This window comes from Cynocephalus volans, chromosome 7 (assembly GCF_027409185.1).
Source record: "Cynocephalus volans isolate mCynVol1 chromosome 7, mCynVol1.pri, whole genome shotgun sequence".
Taxonomy (NCBI): domain Eukaryota; kingdom Metazoa; phylum Chordata; class Mammalia; order Dermoptera; family Cynocephalidae; genus Cynocephalus; species Cynocephalus volans.
In genome coordinates this window covers 98004857-98019594 of record NC_084466.1, presented here as the reverse complement: position 1 = coordinate 98019594, position 14738 = coordinate 98004857, and the positions used below count along the sequence as shown (strand labels likewise).

General features: G+C 53.9%; 1 protein-coding gene across 1 annotated transcript in view; it reads left to right on the top strand.

The window, feature by feature from the left end:
- UNC5B (unc-5 netrin receptor B) overlaps positions 1 to 14738 on the top strand; it is an 84747-nt gene that overhangs the window by 49880 nt on the left and 20129 nt on the right. Inside the window, exon 2 of the mRNA XM_063102649.1 lies at positions 12870 to 13094. Coding sequence (XP_062958719.1) covers positions 12870 to 13094 — 225 coding nt within the window. The remainder of the gene's footprint in view (positions 1 to 12869; positions 13095 to 14738) is intronic.

Sequence of the window (14738 nt, the reverse complement as noted above, 5' to 3'; positions counted from 1 at the left end):
AAAGGGCTGTGGGGAGGATTCAATTAGATAATGCATGCCAACTCCTTGGCACGCCCTGGGAGCTGGCTAGCACTGTCTGTGGTAGCTGTATTACCTGCTAGCACTGACCATGTACTCAAGGGAAAGGTGGATCCAAGTGCTTTTCTCTTCCCCTTTCTCAGGGAAAGGACATAGGTATTATCTCCAGGGCCACCAACTTTGAGAACTACAGTCTGGAGAGGCAGCAATCCCAGACCCTGGGCTTGCGGGGCTGGGGTTCTCTCTGCATGCAGGTGGCCTCACGATTTCCAGGAGCTTGTCTTTGCTGTCTTTTCTCCACCTGCGCCTCTGGAGAGCCCTACTCTCCTCTCTCATGTCTTCCTCCCCAAGGAGAGGCTCCTGGGGCCAGGCCAGGCAGAGAGCACAGCTGACAGGCCCCACCTCCCCTGCACGGCTGCTGCTTGGGAAGGGTCTACCCACCCTCGGGAGCTCCAGGCTCCTGGTGAGGTTCCCCACCCCCCACCTGGCTGTCCTCAAGTCCCCGGAGCCATCCATATGCATTAGTGTCATGTCACACTTTCATACCTCTGGCCTCCAGCTGTCTCTGGGATGTGGGCACAGTGATGCTGTGCCTATTCTACAGATAAACCAACCAAGGCCCTAGGAATTAAGGGAGCTGGCCCAGAGTCAGCGAACTAGTGGCGAGCTCAGGACTATTCTGGTATTTCCTTCCACTGAGCCATGCTTCCATTCTTTCTTTTATCCCCTCTCAGACTTCCTTATCCCCCCTCAAGAAATCCATGAAAGGAAACTGACTAATTGAGTGCCTGTTATGTACCAGGATCATTTCATGAGATCTCTGCAGCTGTGAGGGGAGGTCGGCCTAGAGACGGAACAGCTCCCCTGAGGTAACATGGTGGCAGAGGTGGGATGGACCGGGTCCCACTGCCTCCAGAGCATCTGCTCTTTGGATAACATAATGCAGTGTTTCCAGCTCTGAGCCACCCTGTCTGGAGAAGAGACCTCTCATGCACGCAGTTGTACGCCTGCCTTCTGCCCTTGCACTGTTCCTCTGGATGCTTGCTCGGAGGACGAGGTGAGCGGGCCTAGCCCTGAGCCAAGGAGGCACAGTGATTACATCAGCAAGTGCAAACAAGCAGGTGGAGCTGGGACCAGCGTCCCGCGGGGCTGGGGCTGAAGCTCCATCCTCCCCACTCGAGTCTGTTTCATTTCCACCTTCCAGCTTGCATCAGCCTTTTGCAGCTCCATGTCATCACAGAGTGGGCCGGGGCAGTGGCTAGGAGGTAGGCTGGGTTGGGGAATGGGGTGCTCAGCTGATACCGCAAAACCCAGAGGAAAAGCCTGGAGCTGCTGGTCAAGATGTTAGCCAGCACCCCTGGCAGCCCTGGAAGGCACACCCAGCCGTTTCTTACTGGGAAAAGCAATAATAAAAATTAGCAAGTGCATGAGCTGTCCAGCTCGCAAAATATTTTCTTACTTCTGACCTTGATGTTCCCAACAGCACTGGCAGGCAAAGCAAGGAAAAGTGATCCCATTTCTCAGAAGGGAAAATTGAGCCCCGGAAGGAAGTGGTTTCCCCAAGGTGATTTCATGAGTTAGTGGCGGCACCAATGCATTTCAGCCTCAGAAATGCCTGGGATTATAGAAGCCTGAAGAGTGAGAAATCCCTGCAGTCATCAAGGCAGAAGTAGTCAAAGCCTGCTTCTAGAGGAGGTGGGCTCGCTCCTTGCCTCAGGAGGAGAGAGCTACAGTCGGAGCTACGGGTTTAGCTATGACCCTGACCGTGGATCAGCAGGCAGAGGAACCATTACATGACTGAGGGGCTAGGCTGGACGCAGATTGAGCACTGGTCTGAGTCGAGACGTCTCGATTCTTAACCTTGAACCTTTGCTGGGAGCTCCTCGTTGGTAGGACTGAATTTTGGTTGTTGCTTTCTCGGCCCCACCACAGCCATGGTCAAGAGGAAGCACTCAGTGAATATTTGATGAATGAATGAATGAGGACGAGTCCCTGCCCACCATCCTGCCACCCTTGCAGTGCACCTGAGCAGCCATATGGGCCTTCCCCTTGGCCAGGGCCACCTGTCTCCCCATGTCTCTACCAGCCAACAGCTCAGCTGCTCACCCAAGCCCAGGGCCGGTGTCTTACCCACTGTTGGGAATCAGAGAGGCAAGGTCAAGAGCATTGGCCTGAGTGCCAGGATGCCCACATTCCAGTCCTAGCTTTGCTTCCAACCTGCTGTGTGACCCAATGCACGTTACCCCTCCCTCAGGTCCCCAGGGTGTTCCTGGGGGCCTGAGTCTACAAGGTCTGCCCTCCCTGGGGCCGATGAGACCTTAGCTCCAGTCTTGGCCTTGAAGAAGGAGGCCAGAGATGGCTGCCTCCCTCCCTAGTCCCTGGGGACTGAGCAGGAACCCAAATGGATTCCGGGTTCAGAAAAGCCCAAGAAGAGGCCCCTTCCTCTCACACCCCACTGCCAGGTGCTCTCAGGGCTCCTTCTTTCTCCCTGTCCCCGTGATTCCATCTCTAACTCTGTCATCTCCCACATTTGTCCTCTTTCCATGACCCATTTCACAGATTGGCAAAGTCTGGGGACCCCTTTTTCTCTCTCCCTGCTGTGACTCCCTTTATGCCAGCATGATGTCCATAGAGCAGTGGTACTATGGCCACAGACTGGCTGTTTGCCCTTGAAGAGGTCGTTGCCCCTCTCTGGCCTCAGGGTCCCCATGTGGAAGCAGAGAAGTTGGACTCGGGTCAACGGCCCTATAGCCCAAGATCTGAGCCGCCTCCTAGTCATGGTGCTGACGTCAGCGGGCAAGGATCGGGGTGGTTTTTCCACTTTGCAATGTGTTTGGCAGTTGTGTCCCCTTTGCAGGGAAGGTTTGTTCTGTCCTAGAGCATGACGCAGAGGAAGGCAGGGGAAATGCGTGCCTCAGGCGCTCTAAGAACAGGCCCGACTCTGGACTTTCCAGGGTGGCATGGAGACTTAACCACCAGCCTGTCTGGCTGAGCCCAGGCAGCCCCTGGGCCAGAGGCCATCCCCATGGACATTTTGACTTTTCCAGGAGAAAGAGACAGGACACTGGGCATCTTTCTGCCCAGCACCCAAACCTGCAGAGCCAACTTGATGTCATTGCCGAGCCAGCTCCCCATGCCAGCTCTGCATCCTGCAGCTCCACCAATGACCTGGAATGCTATGCCAGGAACAGTCAGCCCAGCTGGCCTGTGCCCATTTGACGTATGCGACTGGAGGGTGGGGTAGGGGGTGGGGTGAGTGATGGAGAGAGATTTTGCTTGTGGTTTAAAAGTCCTCAGTTACCAGCCTTGACAGGAAAACATAGGATACATAACAGTATATAGTGAGACTGCATTTAAGTAAAAAAATATTTGTGCATCTAAAAAAGTCAGAGAGGATCAACATCCAGTGTTAATTCGACTGGGGATGAGAATGGGGTAATTTTTATTTTCATCTTTTTTTTTCTAAATTGTTTACAATGCAAGGTATTGCCTCTGTAATCAGAAAAGGGGAAAAAAAAAGTTTTCATTAAAGGAAAAGAAGGATTTTTAAAAAGGAAGTCTTCCCTCCTCCCCTGTGAGTCAAGTGCCCAGTTTCTCTTTCTGGCTTTGCTGCCCAGTGCTGTGTGATCTGAGGCCAGGCCACTTCCTCTCTGGTCTCCATCCTATAGGGCAGCGATTAGATGGTCTCTGAGGTTCCATCAGTTGGTGACATCCTGCAGGATGAGGTTTCCAAAGGAATGGGTTCCTGTGGCCTGAGTCAGCCCAACCTGTGCCCACCCCTGCGGCTGCTCCCTTCCACCCCCACCTGCCACCCCGGGTTTTTTTGGGGAGGCTGGGCAGCACAACTGGAGAATATCCTACATCGCAGGGGGCCCAGCTACACAAGCAAACAAGATTTCCAGGCCCTCAAGGAGCTTGCCTTCCAGAGAGCAGACCTGTCCAGAGACAGACAGCAAACAGTCAAACACAAGGTTAATTCCAGAGGGAGGTGAGCACTTTAAGAAAAAAAAACAGGACAGTGTGGCAGTGGCATGGGGAGGGGAGAGGATGGTGCCTTCACATTGGATTGTCAGGGAAGGCCTCACTGGGAGGTGGCATTTGAGCTGAGATCTCAGTGACAAAGAGACAGCCAAGAGAATGTGGGGGAAGGCGAGGGTATTGGGTGGGAGGGCATAACTCCAAAGGGAGAAACGAGCAAAGGCCCTGAGGTGGGAAAAGCAAAGTATGTCACAGGGACAGGAAACATGCCTGGTGTCTAGGGGCACAGCAAGTGATGGATGAGCATGTGAAGTTTGAGGGTTCTGTGGGAGTTAGGATTTTCTTCCACTAGAGCAAATGATTTATATTTTACAAGATCACCCCAGCTGCTATGAGGAGAGTGGATTTTAGGGGGCACAAGGAAAAGTAGGGGGCACGGTGAGGAGGGATCCGGGCAGGAAGACATGGGCAGGAGACTGCAGGGAGGTGGTGATGGGCAGCTGTGCAGTTCAAGGCACATCTTCCACGCTTGTCTAGCAACATCTGGGTAGATCCGGCACTGTGAGCTGGACGTGGGGCCAAGGAAAGGGGCACCAGGAGACTTCCCAGATTGGACCTGAGTAATATGGTGTTTAGCAGAGTCTGAAATTGCACCTTAAACTCACTGCATCCCTGTGGATGGGGGAGAGGTGACCATATAAAATAGCAGATCCTCCACGAGCCTGAGCTACCGGTGGGGAGACTGCATTGCCTTGGAAGGGACAACAGCATTGACAGAGCAGCCCTAAGAGAGGAGCCACTGTCCCAGCCTGCCTGAGGCTCTCAGGGTATCCCAGGGACATGGGTGGATGTGACCTAGGGTGGGGTGTGTGTGGGCCTCTTGGTGTGAGCATGAGTGTCTGAGTCAGGCTTAGTCCTGGGGGCTGTGCCGGGCTGGAACCAGACCTCTCCCGTGGATCTCTGTTTGTCTGGGGCATCCCCAAACTAGTCTGGGGCTTGGGAGGGTCAGGCCCACAGAGGAAGGGAGGCCAAGTGCTGGCATTAGGAAGCTGAGACCCACTGCCCTCCAACAAGCTAATCAACTTCTGAGAGGACAGAAAAATAGCTTCCCCTGCTGGTCCCTCAGAGCCATGATGGTTTAATGGCGAGAGCTCTAGGTTTCCTGGTAGCTGTGGCCTTTAGCATGTCCTTTCACTTCTCTGAGCCTCAGTTTCCTCATCTGTAAAATGGAACAACTTCGCTGGGTTGTTGCATTGATGATGATGTGTGTTATCACACTAAAACATGGGATTTTAAGTGCCAGGTGCTGGATAGATGGTTTTTATCTGGATTGGGATGGATGAGAAAGCTTTGAGCTCATTGTCTGGGAGAGGATGGGGAAGCAGCATGCCCCTTCCTCAGGGCCTAGGCCTCCAGGCACAGTGGCCCCCTCAGACGTGGGACAGGAAGGGAAACCAAAAATAAGCCCCGGAGGCTCCCAGACCCAGGCTGTTGGAGCCTGCAGCCAGAGGAGGGGTCTGGAAGGATGGCCTGGGGTGTGGAGTGTAGTCGCCACTGTGAGTCAGGGTAGACCAGTGACTGTGGTGTCCCTCCCTACTTTGTAAGTAGTGAGACCCCCTGTAAAATGGGGCCCTGCTCTCTTCCAACACTCCCTGCCCGCCCTGGGGCCTTGTCCCCAGCCTCCCATCAACTCTTGCTTGCCACTCAGTCTTTCGAGGGGAGAGGTTATATAGGAGCAGAGGACAACCCCTTCAGGATGCAAACTCCTGCCCTGGTGGCCATCTTAGTGAGACCACTTCCTGTGGCCCACACAGGAAGTGATGTCACAGTCATGGGCGGGTGCAGAGGGCATGGGAAAAGAGCTGGGCAAAGGTTTCCTTTGTTAGCAATAACTTAGCATCCCCAAGTCTGCCAGCCCCCATTTGTCATCAGTAACGGCCATTGTAACCATCCCTGAGGGGGGCCCCAGCCTGAACCCCACAGCCGCGAGGAGCCAGGGCCAGATGGAGGAAGGGCTTTGTGTCCAGTGAGGGGTCCATCCATGTGGGGCTGTGCGTTTTTAAAACATAATAATACATGGACTCCTCCCCCCCAACTCTTCTCACTCCCCACTGAGCACATCAGCCATGCAGTGAATGGGAGGGATTTTCCATGCAGTGGGAGGTCAAGTCTGGCAAGAATTAGCCAGTGTCGGGGGGCCACAGAAAGACTGTGATTGCTGATGATAGATGTGCCCAGCGTGGGGCGCTTCTCTCCTCACCTCCCGCCTGTTCCTCCTCTCCCCTCCCAGTCCTGCACCAGCCAGCCCTGGAGACACCAGCCCCGCTCAGCTGCAGATGCCCTCCCCTGGGTGCTGAGCCTGGGGGGCCCAGGCCTGGAGACAAAAGCTAGTGGTGGGGGTATCAAGGCCCTTCCTACCAAACCACACTGCAGCCTCCTGCAGAAGTCTCTGCCCTGGGGAACAGGGCTGACCGGAGGTGGACCCAGCTGAGATGGATGGTAGTGAGTTCTTATCTCAGGCCCAAGAATTACGTACAGATCCCCAAGCCTTTACGCACAGGCCTCACATGGCTATGTTGTCTTTCTGGGCCCTGTCTCCCCTCAATCCCAAATCAGACACTGGGTTGTGACCCAGATTGGCTGTTAATTCATTGTGTGATCTTGCATTAGTCACTTCCCCTCTCTGAGCTAGTAGAACACAGGCCTCCAGGGGCTGCAAGCCCTCTGAGCATCGACTTCCTGTGCTTCCAGCCTACAGGGGATCAGGTGGTGAGAGGCCAGGGAAGCTGCCAGTGTGGGGTTCCAGGACTGCCGACATGCAGCTCAGCCAGAGAACAGTCCCTGCCTGCTGCCTCTCCCAGGCCACACACTGTCCAGTTAGCAAAGCCCACTTACATCTGTTTTCTCAATTGACCTTCACAATAACAACTTGAAGTTGACAGAGCGGGAACTGCTATCCCATTTTATAGATGGGCAAACTGAGACCCGAGAGGTAAAATAACCTTCCCAAGGTCTCACGGTGAAGAGTGAGGATTTGAACCAGGTCTGCTGGCTCTCGGGTCAGCCTGTTTTGCCGCAGACCCATGGAGCCCAGGACCTGGGGCCAGGATCACAGTAAGGGAAGCGGAACTCCTCTGGCCTCCCTAGGAGTGGTGGTGACAGTCCCCCATTCAGGAATGTTTGAGCTGCTCCTTCCTCTCAGGGACACTCTGGGAAATACAGTTGTTTTACATTTGTCCTAAAGCCTCTCCTTCACCTCCAAGGCCTCGTGCTCCTGCTTATTCCAGTGGCTTAGATTCTGGCACCTCTTAAGCAAGCCCATGTCTCCACAGCAGGCACTGCCCAGGCCCTGCTCTCCCAGATGGCACCTGTCCTGGACACTGCGGAGGGGCGGGGAGGACACCAGGGAGGAGGTGGTGTGCTTCCTGCCCTCCAGGAGCAGCTGTCAAAACTGCCAAGGAGACTTCGAGCTGCCCAACTCAAAATATACTTTCCAGAAGCAGAGGGGTGCCCACCAGACTCCACCCTGGTCACCTCACCTCCCTGCATTTTAGGTGGGTGGTGAGCAAATTGGGACTTGTCCGTAAGGAAGCCAGGATGGAGGTGAGGTGCTACAAAAATGTGTCTTGCAGAGAATATTTGAAAGAAAGACAAGAAGGCCAGGGAGGGCGGCCTGCTCCTCCAGAGACTGGGGCTGTCATGGGGAAAAGGAAGAGCAGTGCTTGGTATGACCGCCAAGGTTAGAATTATAGCAATGGCTGGCACCTCGGACAGCAAATTGCAGCTGACAGTAAGGAGGCCTTTTCTGCTAGGTCCATCCAAAGGAGACCCTGGCTGAGAAATGCCGTGGTGAGCTCCCCATCCCTGGAGGAATGTGAGTCAGGATTGGACAGGGAATGGATGGGGGTGTTAGATGAGATGGCCCTTAAGGTAGCCTCTGTAGAGACCTCATATGGGCAGGTGAAGATAAATTAGAAGTGAGGGGTGAATGGGCCCACAGGAGGACCACGAGGCAATGGTGGTCATTGTGATCTGAGGCCTGGGTGGGTGGCCTTGGGTGTGGCTGAGAGAGCCCAGCAGCAAATAGTTCCTCCTCCTCCTCGCCTGGGTTCCACACACACTCCACCTTTCAGCAACCGTCTGTGCCAGGTTTTTAAGCCAGGAATAGCAATGGCAAGAAAAGTGACCCTACTTTAAGCAAATTTACTTTATGAAGAAAAACTGTACTCAACAGGGCACTTTCACACATGAACAGATTCCCCACAAGGGATCTTAAAATCTCAAAGTGTTCAAGCCAGAATAGAGCTGGAGAAATTGGCTTCACCAAGCTCCTCGTTTTCCAGATGGCGACTCAAAGGCCACACAGCCCCTGTCAGTCCCCAGCTGAGACGCAAACCCAGGGCTCCTGACCTCGGCAATTTTCTTTTTCTGCGCTGGACCATCTCATCACTAACGCCTGTGCAGGGCTGTGTTCTCTTTCATATCTTCTTCTTGGGATATCTGGACCATTCTGTATGCGGCTTTAAAGGCAGGTTGCATTTTTACAACTTAGGCCCAAATGAGTTCCACTATTAGAACAAAACACTTTATGTGGGAAATTTTCCTGCCAGCAGGAAACCCAGATCCGGCCTGGCTGAGGCAAGGTCTCTCCCAGGGGAACCCTGCTCGGGTGTTTTATTCTCCTGTAAAGATGGAGCCAGCTGGGAGGGTTACAGCAGTGCTGGGGGTGAGGGACAAGGGACCGAGAGATGTGGCTTCCAGCCTGGCTCCTCCCATTGGCCAGGTGACCCTCGATGTCCCTCGATGCCCCTCGATGCCCCATGTCTTCATCTGTAAAATGGGGAGATAATCCCCACCTTAGGGTTGTGAGGAGGAAATAAGGCGGAATGTTTGTAGAACCTGGCACATAGTGTATGTAAATGCCAATTTCCAGTTCAGAAGGCAGATTCTGGCATTAGGTCACCTGAATTGCTCCCCAATTCTGCTACTTACCACTTTACAGCCCTGCACCAGTTTCTCAAACACGTTTGGTCTCAGTTTCCTAATGTGTAAAAATGGTACCTCACTCACAGGGCTGTGGTTCCCAAACTGTATGCCAAGTCACCCCAGGGTACTACAGCAGACTCATGGGTGCTGTGGGATATTTTTAATCTTCGAGGGAAAAAGCAATCCTGGACAGCTGTCAGATACTGCTCTGACTACTAGCTCAAGGTAGCTCACAGTTTCAACATGTTATCACTCTACTTTCCTTCATTTGGCGCTGTATCTTTGCAAAGCTGGGATTTGGGCATTTTGGAGTACGCCATGACAAACAACGAGGGGGGCGGTGTCCACTCTGATTCCAAGGTTTGAGAAGTTGTGTAGTGCCTGACGGGTGTGCACATCCCATCAGTAAGTCATCGTGGCTGTTTAGGAGTGGAATAAAAATATTCTTTTTCTTCCAATGTACATGTAGTATTTTCCCAAGCAGCTGCTAAGTTTTTAGGATGCAAATACTTATGAAACCATTTGGATTTAACTACTTAATAGCTTCTTAACTATTAGGAATTTCTTTTTGGCCTTGGGATACCATGAAAAAATTACTGACACAAAAGAGCAAAAAAGTTTGGGCATCTTTGTCTAGGATTATCCTGGGGCTTGCTGAGATCACGGGAAACATCCTCTAAACAGCACTTGGTAGAGTAACACCCAGGAACCTGACACTCCACTATTCTCCCTCCAGGCTGGCACCCACAGGGCTTGGCTCAGGTTGCCCTCAATTGGACCATCTGCCGAGCCTCCCCCAGACACCAGGGCCCAAGCCGGGGACAAGGAGAAGTTAGAGCTCGACACAAGCCCTGGCACCACCCCCACACACCCCTGTATTTAATTCACATCCCTGTGCACCTGCTGCGTGTGGCCAGCACAGAGTCCACCCATGGTCCCTCCAGACAGGGACCTCAGGTCGGCCTTTGATTCTTCTTCCTTGTATCCTGGCAGCATCTGCCTCCAGAACACCTGGGTTGTGGGGATGTTGGCAAGGGACAACAGCTACATCGAGAGCCAGCCGTGCTGCCATAAGGAGAGGAACCAAAGGGGTTGTGGCCTTGTCCCTGCCGAGGCCAGAGATGAATCTTTACATGAGGGCTGAAGGAGCATCGGTGGGAAGGGCAGGGCTTTGGGGCCCCAGACACAGGCCACCATGCTAATGGCTGGCTAGCATTTGCTTTCCTCAGTCGTGTCTGCGCTCGCTTTATAAATGAGCCGCATTAGGGTTATAAAACAGAGTCGTAAATACAGCCTGCAGCGCTGCAGAGAGTAGGGGCAGCCATTACCTGGGGGCTGTGGCAGCATGGTTACAAGTTAGGGACAAGCATGTGACGTGTACCCATGGGATACCATGCACCTCCTCTGTGGCCACCACGCACCCCAGGAGGAAAGCTGGGTGCCCCCATTTCATCGATAAGCTGCCTGAGGCCAGTAAGGGGCAGGTACAGACCCGGGGGAATCTGAGTCTAAAGTCTGACCTCTGGGGCAGACTCATTACACCCCAGGGGCTGAGATGGGGGCAAGTTGCTGGTGGTAAGAGGTGGGCACGGAGCCTGGCAGGCTCTCTGCTGCCCAGGTGCCCCAACCCATGGCTCCATCCTGCTTTCCCCAGAGCTGCCCAGCCTGGTAGGGAAGCCACAGTGGCTCTCTGAGGGTAGGCACAGTGACCACCTCTCAGGCCACTGGAAATTGATGTCCATCTCCCTTGGTTGTGACCAGGTCACTGTGTCATCTCCCATCAACCCCTTAAGCTCTCAGACCCTAGGGGGCTGCCAATGTGCCTACAGAGACACGTCCCCCTGCCTGGCAGAGGGAAGGGGGGGTGTGGGGGAGCCCTGCTGTCCTCAGAAATACTCTGTGCCGTTCCCAGGTTAGAGGCCCTCTAGCCAGATGGCCTTGGTCAAGTCACTGGCCCCACTTGGATGGTTTCAGTTTCCTCAGCTTTGAGGCAAGAAGGATGGTCCCAGCCTTGCAGGGCCTTCGACAGGAGAGCCCTGTAAACTATAGAGTCCTGGCCGGTGTCAGGTTGCTATTAGGATTCTCAGGTGTGGGGACACCCATAATGTTACGGGGCTACATCAGTGCTAGGCAGTGTGGAGTCCTGGGCAACATCCCAAACACTAATGTCTGTTTCTTGGGTTCAAACCTTGGCTCTGCCTCTGGCTAGCTGTGTGACCTTGGGCAAGTTGCTTAACCTTTCTGAGCCTCAGTTTTCCTATCTGTAAAACGGGGACTAATAGAACATACCTCACAGGGTTGAAGTAAGAATTAGGTAAGTTAATAACTATGTAAAGTGCTGGAAACACAGTACCTGAAGCTAGGTAAGCATCAGTTATTTCAACAGAGCAACACGCACCTAAGGCGTGCCAGGCCCCTCCTAGGCATTCGTGTGTGTCTATCTCATGTGACCCTCAAAGCAGCCCAGAGGGAGGTCAGGACTGTCCACCTCTCTGCCCTCTTCTGAGATGGAGGAATGAGATCGGAATTACACACTCTCCCTGGGTCACACGGAACATGCCGGATGGAGCTGGATTTATACCCAATCTCCCCGCTTCCCCTTCACTCTCCCAACCCCCTCCCCGAAATACACACACACAGAACCCAAGGCCTAGAGCCGGGAGCCACTGATAATCCGTGCATTTTCTCCCAAAGCCACCCCAGTCTTAGCAGGGTCTCCTGGTCTGCGAAGAGAAAACCCAGCCATGCATGTTTTGTTCATTCTGCTCTTGAAAGCCCATGTCCCTGGCCCATCTGCCTGTGGGGGCTCCCTAGGGCCCAATGTGGCCTCCTGGACCGGAGAGCAAAGGCGTGCTCCTAGGGCTGGGCAGACATGCACACCACAGCTTCGTTCAGCGTGTCCTCTGGAGCAGTTAGCAGAGGAGGACATGCCCCCACGGCTGTCCCTGGCCACTTAATCAGTTGGCATTTGGCGTTGGAAAGTCAATTTTCCTGAGTGGATCGTAAACCAATTGCCTGGCCTGGCCCAGTTTCCCTCCCTCTCACGCTGGTGTGGCCGGGCCCCTCCCTTCCTGTTTGTCTCACCTCCTGAGGTGCTATTCTTTCCAGGGCAACAGGCAGGCGGGAGGGCCAGGGTTTCCACTCGGCCCCCTTTAGGGGAGGAGATTGCCGCGCGCGGGCTCGGCCTTGCTGTGTTCCCTGTAGTTTCCTCATCCATAGTGCTGAGCGTGTGGATTTCTGGTTGCTGCGGGAGAGGCTAAGGGCTGGAAGGAGGTCTCCCTCCGTGGCCCTCTGCTGAGACCTTGGGCTTCCTGGAGGAGGAGGCCTGCAGGGGCCAAGTACCAGGGAGCCAGGCCTGGTGCAGCCGCCCCCCAGCCCACCCCATGCTCCTGTGGGCCCTGGCTCGTCTCTGCACTTAAGTGGGCCTGGCTGGCTGGGGCTGCAAAGGGCAACCGTGGCTTCAGGGCAGAGCCAGCCTGGTGTGAGCTCCAGCCACAGCTCTTTTCCCAGCCCACCTTGTACTGTGGCATCACCCTGGGAAACTGGAGGGAGACCAGGCAGGGCCAGCGGAGGGGACACTGGGGAGGGCCGAAAGGGTGTCCTTGCCCTGACAGATCGCCTCTTCTCTCTGGGCCTCCCTGACTTCTGCATCTGTAAAAGAGCATCACAGAGCTGGAACAGCCCTAAAGCCCAGCTTCTTAAAAGCAGGGCAGGAAGGGGAAACTGAGGCTTCAGGAGTGCCAGACATTGCTCAGGTCGCAAAGCATGTTCCCAGTAGGTCTCCAGCTGCCCGCCCTCTGCCTCTCCGGCCTTATCTCTCCATGGTGGCCCCCAGGGTAGGCGAGGGGTTCCACAGGGCCTCACACACGTGTCCAATCCCTCTACAGGCACTGATGCCGGCAACGAGGAGCTGCCCCACTCCTTCCCGTCCGCACCGGCCGAGCCGCTGCCCCACTTCCTGCAGGAGCCGCAGGACGCCTACATCGTGAAGAACAAGCCGGTGGAGCTGCGCTGCCGCGCCTTCCCCGCCACGCAGATCTACTTCAAGTGCAACGGCGAGTGGGTCAGCCAGAACGACCATGTCACACAGGAGGGTCTGGATGAGGCCACCGGTGAGCCCGCCCCCCTCGCCCGGGGACACAGGGGGACAACTGATCCTGGGTGGGCTATGTCCTGGGTTCCATGTGAGACTTCACACAGCCATGGGACCCTTCTGGGCCTCCGTTTCCCCTCAGGGGTACACCCGGGACCAGTATTTCCCCAAGTATTAGCCGTGTGTCCCAGCCTGACTTTAGGTAACCATTTGCCACGACATTGGATGGCGCCGAAATTCCTGGATGAGTGCTTGTTCCTCCTCCGTTTGCTTTCCATCCTCCGCTGTGTCAGGGCGCAGGATGCAGCTGCGAGCTAGGGGCTCGCAAGTGCTCCCAACACTGGCCGGTCCCCATGTTTAACAGAGGCGGGGCCACTGTCCCACAGCCCTGGCGCCCCATGGCACCAAACCAGAGTCAGTACCGTCACTCTTTTCACAGGTCCTTCTGCTTGTGGAAAGTGACACTGTTTTCCACTCACAATAATGATATGACATTCCCTATAAAGAAATAAACTATTTTAGGTTTAAAAAAAAAAAAAAAAAGAGGTAGATAATGTCATGGAAATAATCATTCAGGCGGTGCCGGAATGGAGCCCACATCCCTAGGGAGACAGAAGAGCGGCCGAGACTAGGAAACGGGGAGACGGTGTGGGTCCCCTCCTGAGATGTGTGTGGGACCCTGGGTGCCACCGGGCATGTGGAGGCCCCAGGTGCCCACGTCTTCCAGAAACTTCCGGGCTGCACCTCAGTCTGAGTGGGGGGATGGCCTGTCCCAGGGCTTAGGACAGGGAGGCAGGGCCACCACCCCCAGTCACCCGATGGACGGTGGCCCAGGGGAACGCTGGCCAACCCAGGGTTCAGATGGCTCCCAGGCCCCAGGAGCCTTTCTTGTTTGTTTTGTTTTTACCGCCTTTTCCCTGATTCTTTCTCAGCCCTCTCTTCTTTCCACCGCTGGCCTCTCCCTTCTCGCCCCCGTCTCTCTCTCTGACTTTTCCTTTTGTGTTTGTGTCTCTCTTGCTCTTTCTCCCACCTCCTCCTCTGTCTTTCCGTCTTCCTCTCTCAGTCTCACTCCGCATCTCTCCGCTGACATTTCTCTCTCTCTCTCTCTCTGTCTTTCTCCCTCCATCAATTTCTATTTTGCCATGAAAAGCTCACAGATTTCAAAACTACCCAGACTCAAAACCGTATCCTGGAATGTACTTAAGGCCACTGAACAGTGTACTTAAAAATGGTTAAAATGGGAAGTTTTATGTTATGTGTATTTTACCATGATTTTATCTTATTTTTATTTTTTATTTAATGTTTAGGTGAAAATTATTTTCTCAACATACAAACGAAGGAAAACATCACAAATCGAATTTAAAGTCAACTGATAAGGAACAAATTTAACACAGAAAGATTAACATCCTTAATGCGTAAAGAACTCTTAAAAATGAATTAGAAAAATCTTAACAGAGATTTGGTGAAGGACGTGAGCAGACAAGTCACACCCCCCCCCAAAGAAACACGCATGACTAATAAACGCATTCTAGAATGTTCTTGCGGGCAGGGGCAGTGGCCCATGGCCCCTGCCTCAGGACCCCGGGTGTGCTCTGTTGCTTGCCTAGATTTTTCCACAATTTTAAAATAATTTTTAAAAAATAGGTTTGGAATCCCATTCTCA